The following is a 23,976-nucleotide window of genomic DNA, read 5'->3' as shown; positions in this document are numbered from 1 at the left end:
ATGTTGCTAATGAATCACTGAGATTTCATTTACAGTCTATTGGGACATAAAATTGTACTTAAACCAACATAATGATTTATATTTTGCATTCTTTAATACTGTTTTCTCGCTCATTTCAGAATGCCTCCTTTTTTTAAATCAGTTAAACTCCACAGTCATACATCACCCATTCACAACACTTTGCCACACACATTGAAATGACATATGAAGAGAAAAAAATAACGGAAATGTTGATTTCCTCCAAATGCCTTCTGATTGGGTTATTATTTACCAGACAACAAATTTGGATTTATTATTCAAAAAAATGATAGTCCACAACTGTGAATGTCAACGCTTTGCTTCAGTAACAGATGAGACAAGGTCAAAAATGTATTGCACCTGTCATTTCAGGACAAAACCCATAACAGGTGTTATAAACAGGTATAAAAAAAAAAAGAAGAATCTCTAGATTGACTGAAATATAATTAGTGTTACTCTTAATTTAATCCCTGGAAAATAGAGCATATGAAGATGTGTACTAGAATTAAGTCTTTTTCAGTAAAAAAAAACAAAAAAAACATTAATTTTAATATGATGACAGAAAGAGACAGTCTCTAAATGCACTTTCCATAAAATCATCTGGTTAAAAAATGGGTAAAGTCAAAGGACACTTTAGGGGATGAAGGTCTCTTTAGTCTAACCTTAAACTGCTTTATGGCTCTGTTTTTTTTGTTTTGTTTTACAGAAGGAGAGGGGTAAGTGTCAAAGTTCACTCAGGATAAGTTAAGGGAGTCTCGAAAGATATGAGGCATGCACAAGGAAATGATGCATGCTCCTGTTTACTGTTTGTCCTCAAAGCCATATCAATGCCGATCTGTCAAAGATTAATTTTGATGGTCTTGACTCCTAGCACATTTTAACTGAGTGAATGACCCTGATTTTATTGGAGTCATAATGGCAACATGTAACCTTAGAAGCAATAAAAACTAAGATCAAGAGGCACGAGGCTGTGCTGAATGATACTTAACTAACTCTTTATTAGGTGGCAGTTTTTATTATCACATGAGGACTTGGGTATACAAGCTGTAGTAAAAGTATTTGAATTTGTGGGGTCAGCAAAGCCTGACCAAAAGAGGGCAGCATTATTTCAAATATGTGAAACCTTTAAGGCATATAATAAAAATGTAGCTCATAAAATACTTACAAATGAGCCATTGTTGGGATATGGTAGTATAGTAAAAACATACTAACATCTCAAATATTCCCAAGAAGTTCAAGTAACTTTCATCTCTGTGTCTTCAGGTGTCGTTAGAAACCTGTACATTTTATGTCAAAATTAATCCCACAATTATAGGAGTGTTGTGAGCTATGTTGTCTCTGTGGGTCTAACCAGCTGTAACAGCATCTCCATATGGAAAAAACTCTGGCTTCCAGTGGAGCTGCTGTTATGTCTGGAGGGACACCATTTCTCATCAAAATGCTGCTGGGACTCTACTGTACTTACAGTGTCTGTTAAAATGTCACAATCCTTCCCTTGGTTATTTTTTCCATTTACTTTCACTTTCAATAGTATTTCCGTGCATGTTGCTCTTTGTAATGAAATAAAGCTAATCCTGTCAGTCATATAGTGTAACGCTTTCATTTTCTGTTTTCTTTTTGAACTGTAAATTAACCAAAACAACAGGTGACAATAAAGGCAATGTTTCCCTCAATGAATGTTGAAGTGTGATGCACCTAAACAGAAAATATGAATAATGTGAAAAATCACCCAGACTGACAAATACACTGCATCTTTGGCCAGATAAAACAAATAACATCCACAACCACATGTGGGAATGAAAGCAACATTTTTGATAATGGTAAACAAAAAAAGGTCAAATTAAATAGAGTAATATAGGTCATAACAAAGAAATAGAAATGATTATAAGACTTGTTTCTTAGTTTAGTTGCTTTGCAAATTGTTACTTTCATGTGGATGCATTTGAACAATTTAAGGATAATTAATAAGGCACTTGTACTAATGTACCCACAAAAAGGAGATATAACGTGAACAAAGCTTGAAAACTACTAGTAGTTTCCTAGGCAGTAAAATTAACTTATCGCATTTAAGAGTATAGAAATGATAAGTCCTGATCCAATGTTCAATTGCTATTCTCTTGTGTGTTTATGAAATAGATAATATATATATATATATATATATATATTAGGGCTTTATATTTATACAGTATGTACATATAACATCTACACAACATCTAAACAGATGACTGGTCTTAAAATGATGGCTTTTCAGTGTATTTCAAATAAATAAAATACAGCTACAACGTGGTATTTAAGGTGTGTGTGTGGTCCAGTGTGTAAGGGTTGATGACATCTAATTTAAATGGTTGTCTTCCAGTTTTGAAGCCTCAAGAGTTGACTGTTGCTATGACAGTTTTTTGCACCAGCAACCAGGCACCAAATACCAGCTGTCAGTTACACTGGTGTGTTGCATTAACCTAATATTTTCCTCTAGAAGGTTAACATAATTTACAAAACTGACATCATGTGTAATTGAAGAAGACATGAAACTTGCAATTTAGACAATTAAATCCTCAGGAAAGTGAGAAGCCGACCCACTGTCCCATAAACTTACATTTACAAAGTTTGCAACTAACAGTCGCCCCCTGGTGGTTAATTACTACTTCCATTTTACTTCAAACCAAAAGACTTTACATGCAGTTTATGTTGGAAACAAGCAGAGGAATCTTCCACTCACCCCTTTCTTTACCAAGCATGCAGCCTTCATCTGAAAGAATATCGTGCTACGTTATGTGTAGTAAGTGGTTCAAAATACAAAACTCATGCTTTCTAGTTTATCTGTTATAGCAACATGTAGAAACATGGTAGCGTATGATGGTAGTTTCTGTAAAGCAAGTATGTCTTAAGTGCATATAAAAGGCTTATTCCAATTTTACGCACTGGATCTTTGAAGGTTCATCTTTGAGGCTTTTATTGTGAAATATGGCCCACTTCCGGTGTGCGCGTGCCTGTCAGCATTCTTCTGTGGAGTGCTTCCACTGACAGTCGGCCGGCTAGCCAACCGTCAGCTGAAGTTATTACGTTACTTCTGCGTCACTCGTTTAGCGTCAGGTTATATATCGAGCTAGATTTTTGTGCCGGGGTGTGGCCGCCTGTGTCCGGTGAGCCAACGTCAGCTGCAGAGGGAGTCCTCACCGAATGACTGAGTGTGTGGCTACTAGCTAGCAAAGAGGAGGGGTGGGGACAAAAAACTTCCAAGACCTCGCCCAGCCGTTGCTTCATTCCAGCAGGCAGCCACTCTCTTGTCGGTGTGAAGGATCCACACACACGACTAAACCCGATAATTAATCGAGGGGAGACTGACACGGCGGTCTCAACTTAATAGAAACAGTAACCATGTTCAGAAAAAACTTGAAGAAGGACCCCGAGCTGTTTCAGAACGTGTCAGAGGGGCTGCGACGGCTCTATCGGACCAAGCTATTCCCCCTGGAGGACACGTATCGATTCCACGACTTCCACTCCCCTGCGCTCGAGGATGCCGACTTCGACAACAAGCCCATGGTCCTCCTCGTGGGTCAGTACTCCACCGGGAAGACGACCTTCATCCGGCACCTTATGGAGCAGGACTTCCCCGGAATGCGAATTGGCCCGGAGCCGACCACAGACTCTTTCATCGCGGTAATGCATGGTGATCAGGATGGGGTGATACCGGGTAATGCTCTGGTTGTCGACCCCAAGAAGCCCTTCCGCAAACTCAACGCCTTTGGCAACGCGTTCCTCAACAGGTAAAGCTACTGCCAAGCCCCTAGATCACTTAACACACACTAGGATTCTAGAAATTGGTTTGTAAGAGCCTCGAGGTTATTTATTAGTAAATGCCAATGTCTTGCTTCCCTCTGTGTTTACTCACGTGTCATAATAGCAGCCCAGCTGTGGCTTAAATGCCCCCTTACAAGTCCTTACATGTACCCTGTATTTTCAAGATAGTAATCACTGTACCCTGTTGCCTTATCTTCCCTGCAAAAGTTTTCCCTGTTCGATCGTATACAGAATACAGGTGTTGACCGTTGAGTGTCAACAATAAGGTGTCTTTTTATATGCATAAGGAAAAGACTCGAAGGTGTTTGCCAGGACCTTATACACAAGTCACTTTCGCTTCTGACAGTTAACATGCCCTTCAGTATGCACCTCTTACCCCATAAACCACCTGCCACAGATGACATATATGGTTTTATGCTGAAGTTTCAGCATCTAGGACACAAAGTTGTGGTTGATGTTGCTAGGCAGTAAGTGGACTTTGCCCTGTCTTCCTGACTTTTGTACCATATGTTAGGCGTTACCACGTCAGTGTTAATCAGCCTTTATTTCACTTAGTACCCGTGAATGAGTCTTACGACATTTTATCTTGAGGAGTTCAAGGATTTAGAATGACGGTGTATCTTCTTGTATGTGTTACACTGAGTCAGCAGGTGCGTCATGAAAGTGAGACTATAATTCTAAAATATTTAGTTCAATGGGGTTTGACCCACTTGTCCAGTGAGTTAACGGGTTGAAATGTTTTGTAACTTACTCAGTATGACAAGTATCTTATTCACTCTGATGACAAAGTCAGAGGTATAATTTCCCACATGGCAACACAGTTGATGGCTTAAACGTATTGCTCAACTATTAATGCATGACGGCAATCACAATGAATCATAAATTACATAAAACATTCATATGAAAACAGCTGGGAAGTGAAACAAACAGGGAGAAAGACATGGAAGAATCTATGAAGTATTGAACACATCTCAATCCAGTTGCGTGTGTGTGTGTGTGTGGAGCTGCGATGACGTTCTGTAATGATGTTCTGTCACTTCCAACAAAGGGAAGCTATCACTTCCGTCGGAGGAAATGGTGGGTATATCCGCTTCTCTTTCCGGTAGCCACTGAGGTTGAATATGTGGATGACAAACACACAGACAGATTGCTAAACTGTGGGTTTGTCATGTTCTTACTCCATTTAGCTTCAGGTTATCAGGTTGGTCATGTGCTGTATTAGTACTCACACCTAAGTTGCTGTTTCCCTAATAAAGTCCATTTCCCATTATCCATTGAAATCCTTTCTCTCAATTGCGCATAGTGTTTGCCTTATCTCACATGAGTGCAAACTTTGGCCAAACAAGTGAAGTAATACATTCCAGATAACAGTTTAATAATGAGTGTGTGTGTGTGTGTGTGTGCATGCGTGTGTTTGGGCGTGTTAGACACAAGCCACAATTCACTGCTCTGGAGTGTATTAGGGACTTGAGGGGAAAACAGATAAGATTGTGTATAAACAAAAGCTATTGTCCATAATAGCCTCACTCGTCTGGTGAACACAAGCATATTATCATGTAATGCATGGGACTTGCAGTGCCCTTTGATTTTAGTCTATATCTCTGTCTCAGAGGCATATTCAGGCTTGAGTGGCCCTTCACTGACTCTGAGAAAGCTCACATGATTATATGTAACAGGATATATGTTTATGATGATCAGAGGCATATGATTTGCTTGAAAAAGCCCTGTGTCAGTGGGTAGTTAATCAGTTGTAATGGCATGTATGTAGCATGGAGCGGGCCTACAGTTTATTGATGTTTTGTCATGTACCAAGTCCAGGCAGACATTTGGAATTGGGAGCTTGTTGCCTAAATCAGGCCAGTTTTCCACTCACAAGGCCAAAAGTATTTGGATTGATTTAAGTTTTCAAGTTTTTCCCTCATACTTGCGAAAGGGGACAAGAAGATTGTCCGGTTGAGTACTGACTAGTTTGAGTTGGAGGAAAGGGGATTGTGTAGCTCCACTGTGCATTTCTTAAATCATAGTCATTGAACTTGCAGATTAGCCCTTAACTACCAGACTCAGATAGGACTTACTGACTTACCCTCACTGCAACCAGTCATTTATGATGATAGTAAACAGAAATCAGTCAGGGGATTCTCACACTGACAATTTGCACTTTGACAAACCTAAAATGTTCAGTACACTGGCTAATAGCTATACTGTCAATTATTTGTATTTTCTGGTTTTTAGGGTTGACTCCCCCTCTTTGTACATTGATTTTGGTACCAAATGTTTCCGTACAAGTAACTTGATACTCCCCTTCCACCTAAACCTGCACATTCTTAAGCTCTTGTTCCCTTTTAGTTAAAATGTCACTGAACTGAAGGCAGAGGCCCTCAGTGGGCTTGTATTCTCTGTAAGCCATTAGCAGGAACACCAGAGTCAGCAAAGTTAAAGTTCCGCACCCCAGCCCATGCTGCCCTACTCCGTCCTGTCCCACTCATGGCCTGTTATTCCAGGACACTGACTATGCATTTTGCTTAGAATGGGACTGACCTATGCATGGCTTTGCAGGGCACACAACAAACAAATATACTCAGAGGCATGTGTTGATGTCCATGTCGTACACAAGTTACTCACAAATACAAATAAAAACATAATTTTAGAGGAAGCAGATGTGGACAACTCAACTGACATTAGTGTAACCTCTCTGTGGCCATCCATATCCAAGTGTTAGTGACAGCCACCCTGTTTATTCTTATCTGTAGGAAGCAGAGGTTACGATGTGGGGGAAGGTCTACATTAGAAAGTGGGGCAGAATAGCTGTTAAAAGCTAGAACAAGACTTCCAGTACTACTGTACAGGTCTCGGAATTTAAAAATCAAACCAGGTCCATAGCCTCGTGGAGAGGGTCGGTTTCTCCTGTTCGAAGACATAATCACACAGACAAGCTCTTGGGGCTCTTGTGCCTGGTAATGTCCTCCTCTGATTCTAAGAATTCCAGCTCAAGTTCACTGGAGCACCCCCCCCCCCCCCCCACTGTGTGGAAAATGTTGAGATGGATAGTTAAATGGAAAACCTGAGCCAAAACTCCAACTGGATATCACGACCATCAACTATGAAAGGGAAACGCTGCATGTTTGTTATCTTTGGCCGTCACTATTACACTATTATTGTAATATAATATCATCCATAGGATCTCCATGCAAGAAATGGTGATCTCATTTTTTACTTGTTCATTGTCCTCAGAATTTTCCCTTTTCCCCTCTGCGTGCAGGATAAGACCTCTGTTAAAGGTCTGAGACGTGTCTTGCCCTAGTGTGGTTGTAAGAGGAATGTAAAAGCATGATTTTCCCGGTCTTATGACCTTGTGCCTCTGAGCTCATGTTATGAGTATTGGTTCAGATTGACTCAAAGGCAGCAGAGCAAGAAGTAGTACTCACAGCCTTAGGCTGGGGCCTCTAAACAATTCTCTTCTTTGTCCAGAGTGGGACACTGTGGGTTTATGCAAAACCACTCATTGTTTCTTTTTCTGCCTTATAGTGTGTTTAATCTGTCTGTGTTTGTGTGCATAGCTGTGTCTTGGCTTCATTTCTGTTACAGAGTGCAACTCCTCTTTAAAGTTTAAAAAACCCAAGTGTCACAACTTAAAAGAGACTTTTGTATTGTGAATTATTTTGTGTTGGTAATGACCCAGGCCTACAATTTAGAAACTACCAAGTATTGTTCCAGTGTTTCCCCTAAACATTCTTGTATCAATGGTGGCCTTATGACGTTAATTCTCCTCTGCTGTTAAACAAAAATTACTTTGTCATTCATTCAAACATCTTTATTATATGGAGCAAATGAGCCAGAAAATCTCATTTAAGAAGCTGAACAAATCAGAAAACTTGTTTTAATGATGAAAACAGCATTAATGAATGATCAAAATAGTGGCCGTTTAAATCTAAATGAATAATCAATCACATTACAATATCAGTTAATTTTATTTGTCCAATCAAAGTCCAAGGGATTCAACTTAACATTTAAGAATAAACAATTGGTGATCAACTTTATTAAATATCACATATGGCAAGCTTATTATATTGTTATTGGTATAAATACTCTCAACCAACTGGTTTTTCCAGCCTCTCTCTCAAGATCTCACTCTCATCCCCTGTTTTTTTCTTGACAGGTTCATGTGTGCTCAAATGCCAAACCCCGTCCTGGAGAGCATCAGTATCATTGATACTCCTGGAATCCTGTCTGGGGAGAAACAAAGGATAAGCAGAGGTTTGCTTCATACACATGCACACACCTTTTACCCACTTTGTCACATGCTAACTTTCTATTAATACTGCTGCATCACTATAGCCATGTCCTCTCATCTCAGAAACTGTGAAATACTGTAATCAGACACACACCCATAAAATAGACTCACAGGAAGTTGCAGGTTCTTATGCATAAAGGAAACCTGCTTTAACAAACTGCATACGCTCACTCTCTATGGTAATATGGTGTGGTTGGAATGTGCTCTACTAGTCAACACCAGTCTCACTTATGTCATATTTACCTGTGAAAGCCCTCAGGTCAAAGCCCAACCAAACAGGTCCTCTAAATCTATGGAGGTCTCAACAACTTGACAGTTGCAAAGAGAGTACAAAAGCAATATGATGTTCATTTCCCGTACCTGTGGTTTTCTAGGTTTCCACCCCTTTTACTTCCTTCCCTCTTTTTTGTTTATCCTTTTTGCTGCTTTGTGATTAGCCTGCTGCTAGGTTTATATGTCAACAAGGTCAAAAAAACACCAGTACCTATAAAAACCTATGTTGTGTGCCAGAGGTGTGTACCCTCTGTCATATGCTCTATCATTTATCACCCATCACTTCCAACTCATTTCCTCGTGCTCTGTGGAAATATATCAAATCATATTTTTATCTGTTTCTTCATGTGCTCCAACAATGCTGTGACCTGTAGGGTCATCTCAGAATTGCCACATACACAGTTTTCCTTTTAACTTTTGATGATCTTACAGAATATGAGCAGAAGATAACGGTGCGTCTCAACATAGCTTCTGCTTTTTCCACTTGATTTCAGTCATTTTTAGAGGAAGCGCTGATACAAGCAGTTGCATTTTTTTGTACTTCCGGGAACGGAAATGGAGTAAAACATATATTCCCACCACCACACCATCACTACTGCCAATAATTCACAGAAGGCTGAGACACGCATTCAATCTTTTGATTTCCCACAAGGAAGCAGGTATTCAATGACATTCACCTTCTTGATAATTGATTATTCATTTAAAGGTATTTCTAAAGCAGATGTGTTTGGTCATGTGCTTCTTTTCTTGTATTTATGCTATTATCAATCTAGTTTGGAACTGTCATAAGTAGAAAAGAGGTTATATTATTACATTTATTCACATATTTTGGTTTTCTATTCTTTTCCATTTTCTAGATCAAATGATTTTTATTAAGAAAAAATGTCTGATAGTTCGATTCATTTAAAAGGACCTTAAATTAGTGCCATCTGGTGAGAAACCAAAAGGAAGTTTGTTTGTGAGAATGGGAAAAAAAAAAAGTTCAGGTGACCTCTTTAGAGACAGAAGGGTCAGATGAAATCTGATGCCTCATAACGTAGACATATACAGACATAGATGTAGACGGCGTTCCTACCGACAATTTATTCCTTTTCTCTTGGTTACACACTCTCTCACAGGTTACCTTCTGGTCTGTTGCTGTATAAACACGGATACAAGACTGTACTCCACACACATACTGTACTCACTGTGTCATATATAAACAAGAATGAATGGGTAGTGCTGCTGCAGCTGAGGTGTGACGGGTATGTGTGTGTGCATGTGAACAAGAAGCTACGCTGATATCTCCAACACTTTTCCCTCAGTACTGTAATCTCCAAACGAGACAGTCATGTGACTTGTTCAATGTCATAGACAAACATTTGTGTCATTTTTACCGAGAGCTGGGAACAGAATAGCAGCGGTCAGGGACAGCACCTGGATGAGCATTTCCCCTAGTTTTAAAACGGATTTGACATAAAAAAAAGAAACTAACATTAATAGTACTGTTCCACTGATCAACTGAGACCACTGGCAGACATGGTTTTTACTGACACCGAGCACTTTTATTGCATAACCTTGTGATTATGGATTTGGTTTTGATGAGGTCAGCAATTACTTTAGAGAAGTGGCCAGGGTCTTTACATGTTAAATGCCTTTTAGCAAATAAAGCATAAAAAAAAGAAGCCAAGTTGACTCTGTGGTATTTGTTTAAAGGTCTAGACAAATAGCCAGACAAATTATGTAAAGTTAAAACTTCCATCTTTTTGTACTCAATATGACGTCACATATTTAGTACAGCTTTGTTTATCTTCACTTACTGGAAACAAGGCAAAGCGGCCAGACCAACTTTGTATTCACGTCACAAAATCAAGAAGTTGCTCTGAGAACAGGAATCTCCACCAAAACTAAAATATGGATCATTATAGTTATTAATAAGTTTGACCTGCTTGTTGATATTTGAGCTCTACACATTTGTGCAATATTTCTTCACAAAAGTTCACAAAATGTGTGTTCTGTCATTTTTTTTGTCCAAAATTTACACAGCACACAGGTGGCACCAAATTGTAACCTCTTTGATAGAGGGAACTAAAAACATTTAAAGCTCACTCATTAACGCGTGTAAAAATATCCTCTTGTGGTTAAGGGGGTGTTATTGCTGAGCGTTTTTCCGTACCAAAACTAATTGCTTTATTAAGAAAAGCCCTTTGTGGATATATTGATGGTAAACAATGCCACACTTGTGGTATTAAATTTCAGTTGTTAGGACTTTGAATTGTGGAAAAGCTTCAGCATGTCATAGCCACCTTTTTGTTTCTGTGTTGCACAATGTCTATATGTGTCAGAGCTCTGTAGTTAGAGACAGTTGTTAATGCTATTTGCTTTAAGTAAGTCTAAGCTGAGCAGCTGTCTTTGAGTCTGATTCTTTGGCCCATGAGATTAAAAATAGATTTAAGAGAGAATGCAGCAATCTCCATGTAAACCTCACGGGCACAGCTACAATTTCTGTACACACCATCTCTTGTTACATTTTACTCTTACTTTCCCTTTTATTCAGCCTCGACTTTCTCTTTCTCTTGCCCTCACCATTTCTCTTTCCTTCTGTCTCCCTCCTCATCTATTCATCTAATTTTGTCTCTCTTTCCATTGACTGTACCTCTGTTCAGACACAGACAAAAATGGCCATTTTGGAATGCATATGCAGCATGTCGGCTGTGATTGTTGTGCAGCAGCTGAGATGAGCTTTTAGGGTAACTGCATTCTTCTGTGATCAGATGACACACAGACTCTAATCAAAACCATGATTCTGTTCTTCCTCTCTGCCTGCACAGCTCCTTAAAGGCAAATGGCAGCTCAGGAAAAAGTCCCACTTTAAGAAATTTGAGTAAACTCAGATTGAGTGGGCAGAACGTTGTGTTCCTAATACCAGTCAGGCTCATCACCTTTTAGCGTAAATATCATTGCCAGTGACACTTATTTTCCATCTGTCTCAAATGCTGGTTGTCTTTAACTTGAATGCCTGGTCAGCTTCTTAATGAAGACTGTCATTGATAGATGTCATTTCATTGCTGAGGCAAACAGATGCCACACTACCTAATCACCTAGTGCCTCCGTCAAAACGTGGGTTAGTTGAGCAGGAATAGAGAAGGGAGTAGCAGCCTAGTGCTGTCAAGCACTTTGCATCATATTTTGGACTCTCTAGGACTGTCTCGGTAAAGCTAGTTATTTAGTAACCAAGGCCTTATCTAAACATTATTGGAACAACTTCAGTTGGAATATACGTGTAGGACTCTTTGTGAAGTCCAACGTCATATACAGATTATTTGTGAGCACAGCAGAAAATATGTCGGATGCTTTCAGTTTTGAAAAGATTGGTGAAACAAATTTTGCATGGGTATTTGTCACACCTTGCTGTGCTGAATACATGATGGGAACAACCAGATTGAGAGAGTTTTACTAATGGTACCTTAATATTTATCAAGGGGAAAGGGGCAAAGTGAAATTTGTTATGTGGTTCTTGTATCGATTTACAAAAAATGTATGAAGATAACAAATGAACATAGTGACTATTTTGAGTTTTTATTCACTGGAGAACAGGGGACATTAGAATAATGTCATTTTGTTCCATCTGCCACGCTGTATTATTCCTGCTCCCTTCAGGTATAGGAATAAGAGATATTTTTAAGAAATGAGAAAGGAGCTTTCCACTGCTGCTACCTCAGTGTTGGGAACAGCCGTAAGCTATTAAAAACCATGGGGAACATTTTTGAATGGGCTGTAAACGCAGCGACCTGATATCAGATTTTTTAAGTCATTTCATTTCGACTTGTCTCTTTCCAGGTTATGACTTTGCTGCGGTGCTCGAGTGGTTTGCCGAGCGCGTGGATCGCATCATCCTCCTGTTCGATGCCCACAAGCTGGACATATCTGACGAGTTCTCTGAGGTGATCCGCGCCCTTAAGAACCACGAGGACAAAATGCGCGTAGTACTGAACAAGGCAGACCAGATCAGCACTCAGCAGCTGATGAGGGTCTATGGAGCACTGATGTGGTCTCTGGGCAAAATCATCAACACACCTGAGGTAAAAAAAAAAATAAAATTCTCTTTCACACTTGTGCTTTTGTGTAATGCATATATTAACTTAAATTGATCTGCACAGATGAAAGTATTTTGTTCCCAAAGACGAGAGTTAAGGAATCCCAACACATCTCGCATGATCACAGCCAATGTACTTGTTACATTCTTCTGAATGTAACGAAAGTGAAACGCAGCTTCAGTACTATCTGTCTCAAATCCAGTGTCCATTTTCTGTGATTTCATGTGACTTTTCTTGTCTCGTGATTTTTTTCCCCTGACTCTTGTTAATGTTTGATTCAGGGCCATACCCATAAACCAGTCCCAGAGAAACCTTTGGATCAGAGACAATTATTCATTGACCTTGAGGGTGCATTGTCTTTTGTCTTTCTGCATGAGGAAAACACAATATTCATGTTTTTATTGTTTTGTTTTTGCTCCGCTTTCATCCTCACAGCACTGTTTTTTTTTTTTTTTTGCATTTTCACATATTTTACCCAGATTTGTATGTAACTTGTGCAAGAATTACCTCTCTTAAGTATAACCAGAAGGACAATGAAGATTAATGGAGATTAACTTGCTCAAACTTGTTTCCAGGTTGTGCGGGTGTACATTGGCTCATTTTGGGCACAGCCACTGTTGGTCCCAGACAACAGGAAGTTGTTTGAGGCAGAGGAGCAAGACCTGTTCTTGGATATCCAGTCATTGCCACGTAACGCAGCACTACGTAAACTCAATGACCTCATCAAACGTGCACGCCTCGCCAAGGTCAGCATTAATGAGTCTCAGGCATGCATGTTTGTGGCTCTTTGAGGCACACCATTGCTTTGAGCTAAAGGGTAACATCAACAGGCTAACATGCTCACAATTACACAATTGTTTGACATATTCACCACATTTCTGAAATACACCTGGTGTTAACATCTGTCCCGAGTGATACTATATGATAACCCATAGCTCTAAGTTCAGGTGTGAAGTGAGAACACACACGTGTGTCCACAGTGTGACTTGAGAACTGACCCAGTTACACCATATCTGGATTTGGTCGTGGAATTCATGGGGCCTCTTTCTTTTACATGTGTGAACGCAAATGCATCTTCAGGGACCATAAAAAAAGACCTCCTATTCAGCTGCTTCAGTTTAACAAAGAACTCAACTGGAAAAGAGCAGCAATGATGCACATTTGAATAGGGATAGAAAAAATGATTTGATGAAAATATCTAATTGTAATTTTTAGATATTGCAGTTTCATTGTGTAATAGATTTAAAATGTGATGGACCATTAACATCTCTGTATTCTATTGCAAGTGTGAGAACCTAAAGATATGGACTTGTGTATGGTTTCCAACATGTTTGGGTTACATTTTTTTATTTAAATACAGTACAGAGTACAGAACAGTCAAAACTAAAGTAGAAGCATAAAGTATTGTAGCCTTTGCAATTTGTCTCAAATTGTGATTTTTTATTCAAAAACAATTAACTATTCAGCCCTACTTGTGCATTTGCATATATAGCAGTGATGTGAGAGTCAACCACAATTAGTTGCAGGAGAAACATCCATATACAGTATATATAGACATATTTTAATGCCAGGTCTGAACTCATGTAATAGTGCTCTGTTTGTTAGGCAGGAGGACCTCATAAGAGGAACAGAAGTAACTAACCTCTGGCAGAAGTGAGAACCAAACCTTTTGGTGATCAAAGCAGTTGGATAAACCAGTAACACTTACAAAAAGAGAAGAGGCATTATTTTCTGTTTCTGTTAGTATATATTTATACCAAGTAACTCCCCTGTCTCAAGAAATGGCCTCAAGACAAATTAATCTGCTGTGAGTATTGAGTAGTATTGCGTCTAAACTTGAAAAAAAAATGTCTTCTGCCTTCTCTTGTTTATAGGTGCAGGCCTATATTATCAGCTCTCTGAAAAAGGAGATGCCCAGTATGTTTGGGAAGGACTCTAAGAAGAAGGAGTTGATTGCAAACCTGGGAGAGATTTACCTTAAGATCGAGAAGGAGCACCAGATCTCACCCGGGGACTTCCCCAAGCTGAGCAAGATGCAGGTGAGATGAGGATAAATCCAGATACTGGAGTGCTTAAGTTCAGAGTTGAATGACCTTCCAACTTTTACTCTCTTCACATCTTTTCCCTTCTTTCCTGTCCTTGCCCTCCATGACAGGCCAGGAAGGTTTTTTTGTTTTCCCTGGTTTGTCAGGAAATCCTGCTTCTTCTATGCTACTCCCATTGGTAGCCATTGAAGACTGATCTATTTCCATCACTGATTCCTGTTTTTTCTCAACCCCCCACCCCCTATCTCTTCAGGAGCTTCTGAATGCCCAAGATTTCTCCAAGTTTGCTGTGTTGAAGCCCAAGCTGCTGGAGGCAGTGGAGGACATGCTCGCCAATGACATCGCCCGTCTCATGGCCCTGGTGCGCCAGGAAGAGGCTGCCATGCCCAGCCAGTCTGTCAAAGGCGGAGCCTTTGAAGGAACCATGACTGGTCCCTTTGGTCATGGCTATGGAGAAGGTGCAGGTGAAGGCATCGATGAGCTGGAGTGGGTAGTGGGTCGCGACAAGCCTACGTATGATGAGATCTTCTACACCCTCTCTCCGATCGATAACAAAGTGAGTGGTGCTGCTGCCAAGAAGGAGATGCTGAAATCTAAGCTGCCAAACTCTGTGCTAGGAAAGATCTGGAAGCTGGCAGATGTGGATAAAGACGGCCTCCTTGATGACGAGGAGTTTGCCCTTGCCAACCACCTCATCAAGGTCAAGCTGGAGGGTCACGAGCTGCCGGCCACACTACCTAATCACCTAGTGCCTCCGTCAAAACGTGGGTTAGTTGAGCAGGAATAGAGAAGGGAGTAGCAGCCTAGTGCTGTCAAGCACTTTGCATCATATTTTGGACTCTCTAGGCAAAAAGTCCAACCACAAGCATGAACAGCAACATCCTCCATCAAGCTGTGAGTCTTTAGGCTTTCCGAAACACCGTGAGTAGGTATTGCTGTGATCTTTTTCACCAGAGACAGACTGGAGGGTTTGTTTGGGGGGGGGGGGGGTTTAGGCCCATCTTTATGCATTAGGGAACAACATTCAGGTATCTATTAGAAATAATCATGGGTGCAGTGGGGGTTGATGTACCACCTGATAAAAGGACAATATTGTATTTTGAACTGAAGCGCAGCAGGCGGTTGCATGATGGGGCTGAACATGGATTTGTGCATCCTGTGTAAAAGATGTCTTATAAGCATAGTGCAGTCCTTATTACATGTTGATCCAAAGAAATATAGTTTTTTTTTGTCCATTTGGAGAGAGAGAGGAATTAAATAAAAAAAACTGTTAGGATTATTTTATCTATATTTTTGTATTTCCTGACTGTTAAATTTGACTCTTTCCAAATGCTCCCCTTTTTATTATTTTGCCAGATAAATAAAAAGGAGTACAGTACAATATGGCTCGTGCTTTTGTGGATTTTTACGGATTCTTTATTATGCTATAATGTTTTGATATGATCAGATGTTTGGCTGACGGGAGGAAGCTGTTTACAGCTACTACAGCAATGACGTGGTGAAGAAATCATAATTTACTTCCTTTTAATTTGTAGTAGTTTGCCATTCAGGGTCATGCCAAAGGCTGTGTGTCACTCAGAGGTCATTCAGACAGACTTTTATTTTGTAATGCCCCAATTTTTATAGTTTTAATGTGGTCTACTGCCCTCTGTAGGACAGGAAGACAACAACCAGATGCCTCAGGAGGACATGTTATGTAAAGCCATTAATCCATGAAAGTGGCATCAGGCTGCATATTTGGAAAACTGGAAAACAGCGCTGTAGACAGACACTCGTCACATTGCATGGAGCACATTAGAGGACACGACCCATGGAGACAATGTGGACGACTAAGTTCAGTCCAGGCTCAGGGAGAAGAGCACAAATCAAACACAGAAACAGGAAACGCTCACATGTGAGACTCATTTGTGTCTCAACAAAAAGTTGCTTTTTGTAGATGATTTATATTCACCTCAAACCTGCAATATTAGGCCATAAAAACTGAAATGAGAGTGAATGTCGGTTTCCACAATTCAAGCATGATATTGGATGAACTCATTTGAGGTAATTATATGATGTTTTTTCTACTGTGAGCTGTGTGGTTTTTTTTTTTTGGTTTGTTTAATGAATAGAACGGCCAGGTGAGTGATGGAAGGCCGAGAATTACATTGGCACACTGCACCATGCCCCAAACACATTTCAACACATTTTTGAGTTTGTGTGACCTTCAAATTACAGGTGAGATAGCACACGTCTGTAAAGAGTCATGTGTTCTGCCTTCAGCAGTGACCTGCTCACTGACTTTCTGCTAAATTAAAATAATTTTACCTACATTTCACACGTGACCTTTTTAAGTTTAAGCAGTTTAACTTTCCATCTGTAATGTTGTTTAGCGTTTGTCCTTGACCTTTGAATGTTGTGACAGCGAAACAGTTTTTTGTTTTTTGTCCATAGGTAACCCAAGTCCTCTTACCTCCTCCTATCTACACCCAACATGAGATGTGAGAAGTTGGACCATAGTGAATTCTCATCTGATTCTTTAAAGATCCGGGTGGCTGAAATGTGAGAATACATTTCCCAAAAGAATAAACTTAGTTTGGGACCTTTCGTAAAGACCCAACCACGTGTATGAAATCAAAGACCCAAGTGTTTTCTAGGTCAGTTGTTTTTTGTTTTCTAACCAAATTGCATTCAATTGCATACTTTAATCCACTAAAGATTACTGTTTACAGGGCAGTGATAATTATCGTTAGTAAAGATTGGTCTACATTTTAATAGAGCTTCTATGAATATGGCTGTCTATTCGGCTTTCATCTTGTCATCTTGGTCAATTTAAATGACCTATTACAGGATTCCATCTATCAAAAAAAATCATCTCTTAAATTAGGTTTTGCTGTTGTTTTTGCCATCATATACATATTTTAAGATGACATGGATATAGGTTTAAAATTATAGTTACCATCTAGATGAATGCAAAATTAAGATTTGGGCGACATTAAATGAAGATTCACCGTCTAGACTCAAAACATGAAAAATTAATTTGTAAATCAATAACCAGTGTATACAATCACATACTGATCTTGATCAACTCCAAATAGGTCATTTACATGTGGACGAAGTTTGGGTGTTCCTCTTGTTGTGGTGATGATAATGTATTGACACAAAACTGCTGGAATGGCCACAGTGGTGTGAAGTGAAAGGCTGCACGACTGCATGTCATGTGTTTCTGTACACTGTTTGGATAGCCATCCTTCTCCTCCTCCCCATATATATATATATACCTCCTTTACATTGTTTCCTTTTTCCTTCCGTCCTCTGTTAGGACGTTGCTATTTTTCCCTCTTCCTTCCTTTTCTTCTGCTGTTTATGGGGAGCAGGTTCTCTCTGTTTTTCATCTTGGGTTTCTTTGTTTTTCATCGGTATTCCCAACACTCCCCTGACTCCTTTCTTTACGCCCGCCCTCTGTTTCTCAGTGTTTTGGGGTCACATTTGTCTAAAAATAACAGGCTGGCCCTCTGACACAGTGACCCCTGCACAAACCAGGTCAGGCTTATATAACACCATCATGCAGAGGGAGGGTCTCTTCTCAAAGGCTGATGAGGAATGAAGCACCTGTGTGCATAAGTACGAAACACATGAGTGTAAGTGCACGGGGAAAGGACCTCCTCTGCAGCAGGTCCTTATTAGACGAGGCTAAATATGATGAAATCACGTCTGTTTTCACACTTTGAATGTTTTTCTTAACCCACATCTGATAATATCATGAACAGCACCCATATAACGTAACTTAACGTTTTAGCAGATACTCCCAAAATAAGAAAACACCACATAGAGTCGATTAATTAAAAGGACAAGAAGTCATTTATTCATTTTCTTGGAAAACCTGGGGATGGAACACATCACAGCAGCAACGACAGCCTCAAAAGTCCCCGTGATCATCTGTGAGCATCCAGAGCTCAAATTCACATTTTTAAGAGAGGGCGAGGATGATGACGAGGCGATCAGAGATACGGGGGGATGAGGGGAGAGATAAGTGCTAAAAAGGAGTCACTGACTCTGTTTTTGTAGAGTGGAGAAGGTGGTGATTGGTTTTTAACCTGACGTGGCAGTGCAATTATGTCCAAATTGGTATGTTTGCACCAAAGCTCAAGCAACAGTAAAATGTTCAGAGATAATTTAACTTAGTCAGGATTATTTTTAATCCACATAAGTGTATTTTTGGTTTGTTGTGATGGGACTGTTGTAAATTTGCATTGCGCTCAAAACACCATCAAGGTTCAAGAGGTAGTCAGAGATGCAGTTAGCTGGACAAAACGGTCTTGGCTTGGCTTGGCTCGGTTAGGTCTGGGTTCAGTTTGTTATATGTGTTTCAGGTTCAGCAGGGCAAACTGGCGCTCCAAACATCTCCTGTGAAGCATAGGTGATGTAGAGGAAACCGTCTGTGTCTCTGTAGAGGGAATACACCTCTCCCATGCTGGAGGACATGCAGGACATGCTCTTCTCTGCCACCAGGAGGAACAGAGCCTCGGTGGATTCCAAGCTGATTTTACTCCTGACAAGACAAAGGAGACGGTAGTTAATGAAAGACACAACTTGTTTATGGACAAAGAGGGAGCGTAGAGAAGCTGCGAGATGAAAAAGAACGGGTTGAAAATGCACAGGAGGAATAAGTCAGAAAAAAGCTGATAGAGAAACTGACAGAATCACTGAGTGATTTACCTGAGCAGGCAGAGGAACTGACCCAAGGTCAGCTCAAAGGGAACCAGGAACTTTGTTTTGTCCAACAAAGGGAGAGTCTTTTCCTGGATGAAACGTTCAACAATCACCTGTAGACCAAAACACACCAGGGATCAGCTGACGGTGCAATTATCACACACACACACCACAAAAAAAGAATAAATAATACCTCACATTCAATGCATCTGTAAAATAACATAATTTAAAGACACTCACAGGTAACTTGTTGGGGAATTTAGACCGAATGCTGCATACTTCATCTCTTCTTGTCGCTAAGGAGAAATAGTTGTGCATATTTGACATGAATAAAGGCTGCGTCCTGATTAATGTGAAGCCAAATGTTTAACAGTAACCAAAGAATCTAGTGATGCTGTGACTCACCGAGGCATCTCCTCTGCTTGAAGGGCATCATCTCCATGGATTTCTCAAAAGGTGCCATGTTTGTTGTTCTTTGGTTTGTGTGGTTTGTAGAGATCGAATGGTAATGGAGGCTTGTGAAGCTGGTGGCTGGGCTGACAGTGAAGTCCCCTCAGGCTGGAAGTCGGCAAACCCCAACGAAAGGCTGTGACCGACGGTGTTTTATAGGAGGCAGCGCAGGGAGGAGTCGAAATGTGACACAAGCAAACAACAACAACACACTCCTCATGCTGGTGAGTAGCATGTGGATGCAGGGATGCAGCTGTGTGTGTATGTGTATTTGTGTGTATGCATGCGCGTGTGTGCGTGCGTGCGTGCGTGCTCTCCCTCCTGACTGCTTCAGACTCACACGTACTGGTTATTTCACAGAGCATTCTCTCGTCTACTTGAGACATCAGTGCCGCTGTCACATACACATACACATTCACATTCACACACAGCAGAACGAACAAGAAGACACAAGTGTAATGAGGGCAGTGAGCCATTAAGAGCATAAACAGCACATGACAGGACTCCAAAACACAGCTGGTGCTGTTTTTTGATAAATCTCAGCCTTTAATCCCACTGCTACTACCTTATGTTGTCATCACGTCAGCTGTATTTGTATCTCCACACTGTACTACACTAGGTCAGTGGCACTTAAATTTGCTGACTCCCATCTTCACTCATTCACTGTATTTTAATCCCATGCACCAAGGCCTAGAGTGCCTAGGGTTCTCAAACTTTTTTTTATACCAAGCACCACCTCAGAAGACATTGAGCTCTCGGAGTAACACCAATATCACCAACGTTAAAATATAGTGGTGTAAGTAGGCAGAGCAAAGTCAGCTTTTCACAGGAGGCAGATTTATTCCCAATAAGATAATTTGTTCTCTCATCATCTTTGACTTCTTCACACATACTTCAGACACTGGTATAGTGAAATAAGTGAGATAAGGTGACTCTAATTATTCTATTATTATTAGAACAGTATTTCTGATTTCCTCTAGAGGAAGGTACCACAAACTTCCTGCACAGGTCTTCTGCTGCTGTAGCACATTTACTTGTGTTGTGCATTCAGAGACGCTCGTCTGCAGACCCTGGTGTTAGCCTACAACCCCAAACTGCACACTGCAATTTCCTGCACAGGAAGATTCAGTATAAGAGGCCAATATTCTTTTTTTTTTTTTTTACTTATTACTCAGTTGTGGAACATGAAAAAATGTATGCCTTAATGTAGTGAACATTTTTCAGTGGGAGGTGTAACACCCCCAACGCTTTGCTTTCCCTTTTTCTTGAGCCTGTCTCTATAAATGTGTGTGTGTGTGTGTGTTCGGTTGCTCCCTTAGAGATCAGGTGAGAAGCTCAGTCATCTGGAAGGGACTCGGATTAGAGCTGTAAAAAATGGTTCAGGCACCTGGTAAGGCAGCCAACTAGGTGGAGAGATTATATCTCTTCGCTGGTCTGGGTTGGGCTGGTCAGAGATGGACGATGTGACCAGGGAAAGGGAAGTCTGGGGCCTTCTGCTAGAGCTGCTACTCCCACTGTAATGTATAACAGTAACTACTCTTCCCGGGTGTTCAAGATCACTTACAGCTATTCTGCAATAGTTTTTTTGTGTGAGTTGCTTGTGGTTGGAAAGAGAGAGTTTCTTTCTTCACTAGTCATGAGTTACTGTCGTCTTTCTCCCGTGACCTCTGGCACCAACAAGACATTTTTGTCCAGAGAGCTGGATAGTTTCATTTTCCTTTTGAGACTACTCTCCGTAAACCAGAGAGAAAATCCTGTTATAAGTCAGCGAAACACTTGACGACAACCCAGCCACATTGAAAGTCCCTTAAATCCCTGTTCTTCTTTGTTATGACGCTTGGGTCGTCCTGACATTCATGACGTCATGCCTTCATGCCTAAATGCATGTATGTGCTTTCGTATGATTGGCTGATTACATTTGCATTAATAAGCTGGTTTGTTTTTACACAACTTTCTGGTGATTATAACTAAAGGGGACAGATTGGTTTCATTTACCTACTGAAGACCTATAGGGTCTCTGGGTTGTTTGTGGCAGTAAACAACACAGGGCAGCCCATGGCCATGTGGAAAAGGAACTTGGCTTGTAACCGGAGGGTTGAGTCCCCACCAGGTCAAAAAAGGGCTTCTGTACCCCTGAGCCAACCCCCATTGATCCCTGTGAGCTGCTCAGCGGCTCCCTGCTGCTCCTACTTCTAGGAAGGTTTCTAGTAGAGGACGGGTTAAATGCAGAGAAGGAATTTCCCCTTTGGGACTGATAAAGGACTTATTTATTTATTTTTTTTAAACAGTACAGTGTGTGCTCCTTCTACTTGATTGTTCAAACTGTTGCCTATGAAAGTGTTTTGCAAGTCAAACCAGCATCTTCATCTATGGTCAGCTGTCGCTGGATAGCATGTGTTCGAGTGTGCTTTTCCCATGGTCACTTTTCATACTTGGCACCAGATAAGAACAGTGCAAACTCCATCTGGTGGAGAAGAACATGTAATTCCTCTGAGACCGTGAGGGGAAGCTGTTTAGTCAGCTGGAAAACAGAGGGTTGAAAGGTTAGAGTTCCAACATTATCGTTGTTTAAAGGCAGATACCAGTGTTTCTATCACTGTTTCCTCCGTGTCCAGTGAAATAATATAGAAATTCCAGAGTCTCTTTTATTCTATATAGGCTCTATATATAGGCTGCCACTTTATTAGGTACATATAATAAAGCCAGACTTTAATGTTGCTGTTTCAGTTAGGAGTTTAACATATTTAAATTGAAGATCATTCCAGAGAATATAGGATGGACTCAGTTATCACTTACACACCCTGGTCAGGCATAGGAGGGAGACTATAGCTGTTCTGTAGGTGAAGATCTCCCTCTGCTGGTTGAAAGTTAAAAGTTACACCAACATATGATGCACCTGTCATCCCAACCTGTCACTTATACAGGGATGGGTAGTATTTCTGATACGTTTATTTACGTATATTTTTTTAAAATACTGTGAAATACTAGTATACAATAGAATTTCATAAGAACACAATACGTGAGGGGGGCCACACGGTGGTGTAGTGGTTAGCACTCTCGCCTTGCAGCGAGAAGACCCGGGTTCGAGCCCCGGTTGGAACAAGGGCCTTTCTGCATGGAGTTTGCATGTTCTCCCCGTGTGTGCGTGGGTACTCTCCGGGTTCTCCGGCTTCCTCCCACAGTCCAAAAACATGCAATGTGGGGATAGGTAAATTGGACACTCCAAATTGACCATAGGAGTGAGTGTGAGAGTGAATGGTTGTTTGTCTCTAGTTGTGTGTGGCCCTGCGATGGACTGGCGAACTGTCCAGGGTGTACCCCGCCTATCGCCCGATGTAGCTGAGATTGGCACAGCACCCCCCGCGACCCTCTGGCAGAGGATAAAGCGGTAGATGATGACTGACTGACTGACAATACGTGAGGTGCTGCTGATTTGACGTCACGGTGTTTGGTGGCTACTTTAATTTGCCTGGACTTATTAAAGTCACACATAGCAACACAGCGGCTCAGTCACAAGCTTTCAGAGCCACCACTTGAGTTAAATACAGCTGGGAAAGGTTTTCTAATGGGCAGAAAATGTGAATATATTAAGATCTCATTAGCTTGAGCTGGTGCAGATATAATTAGGTGAGCCTTTCCTTTTGTTAAGTGGTTAAATTATGTTTTTCCTTGTGTCCCTCGCGGCAGCTATGTTTTCGGCCAGAGTGCGTCCTAAGCTGCAGTTCTCAGAGATGGCGGCGTGCTCAGCAAAGTCAGTGCTTACTCTGTGTAAATACTTACATAGATCACACTTGAAAATAGCTGAACGACCCCTTTAAAACTGGCTCTGTCCTGTCGTAATAAGCCAGCATGCACCCTGACATACACTGAGGCAGCTTAATGGAACTCAGCCATCATTAGTTTGATATTACTCCTGTGCTTTTTTCCTTTTGTGAACGGTAAAATTGTCTCTTTGCACAGCAGCCATTTTGACCTTTCAGTAGAAAAAAACACAGGTGTTACTGAGCACATAGAGCAGAGGTCTCAAACTCGTGGCCCGCAGGCCACATGTGGCCGGCCACTTAATCAAGTTGTATTTAGTTATTTGTGTATTTTAAAAAAAAAAAATGTATTGATTCATTTTGCATCATTAAAATACGTTTATATTGTGGACTATTTATCTTCCATATTCAAACACTTTTCTTTTGAAATCATGTTAAATATCATCATAAATATTATTATATCGATGTCTTTTTCTCCCGAACTGGCCCCTACTGACCAAACTAGACCCCCCTGTGCAAATGGCCCATAAAAAAGGTGAAATACAGTTATTATCTCAGAAATCCAATTAATG

At 40.7% G+C, this 23,976-nt stretch overlaps 2 protein-coding genes across 2 annotated transcripts; one reads left to right on the top strand and one right to left on the bottom strand.

The window, feature by feature from the left end:
- The first annotated feature begins 3,012 nt into the window (after positions 1-3,012).
- ehd1a (EH-domain containing 1a) lies at positions 3,013-15,884 on the top strand. Its single transcript, XM_058649028.1, has 6 exons — positions 3,013-3,782; positions 7,973-8,070; positions 12,200-12,441; positions 13,032-13,202; positions 14,331-14,495; positions 14,755-15,884. Exons 1-6 carry the CDS (start codon positions 3,394-3,396, stop codon positions 15,286-15,288), a joined length of 1,599 nt encoding a protein of 532 aa, XP_058505011.1. The 5' UTR covers positions 3,013-3,393; the 3' UTR covers positions 15,289-15,884.
- A 2,434-nt stretch (positions 15,885-18,318) lies between these two features.
- Positions 18,319-19,790, bottom strand: map1lc3cl (microtubule-associated protein 1 light chain 3 gamma, like). Its single transcript, XM_058650095.1, has 4 exons — positions 19,599-19,790; positions 19,434-19,489; positions 19,200-19,306; positions 18,319-19,032 (listed from the first exon to the last, which is right to left on the bottom strand). The coding sequence occupies exons 1-4, from the start codon at positions 19,654-19,656 to the stop codon at positions 18,831-18,833; spliced, it is 423 nt and encodes a 140-aa protein (XP_058506078.1). The 5' UTR covers positions 19,657-19,790; the 3' UTR covers positions 18,319-18,830.
- Positions 19,791-23,976: the final 4,186 nt, after the last annotated feature.

This window comes from Solea solea, chromosome 14 (genome assembly GCF_958295425.1).
Source record: "Solea solea chromosome 14, fSolSol10.1, whole genome shotgun sequence".
NCBI lineage: Eukaryota > Metazoa > Chordata > Actinopteri > Pleuronectiformes > Soleidae > Solea > Solea solea.
The sequence above is the reverse complement of the archived record's forward strand: the minus strand, read 5'-3'. Positions and strand labels throughout refer to the sequence as shown.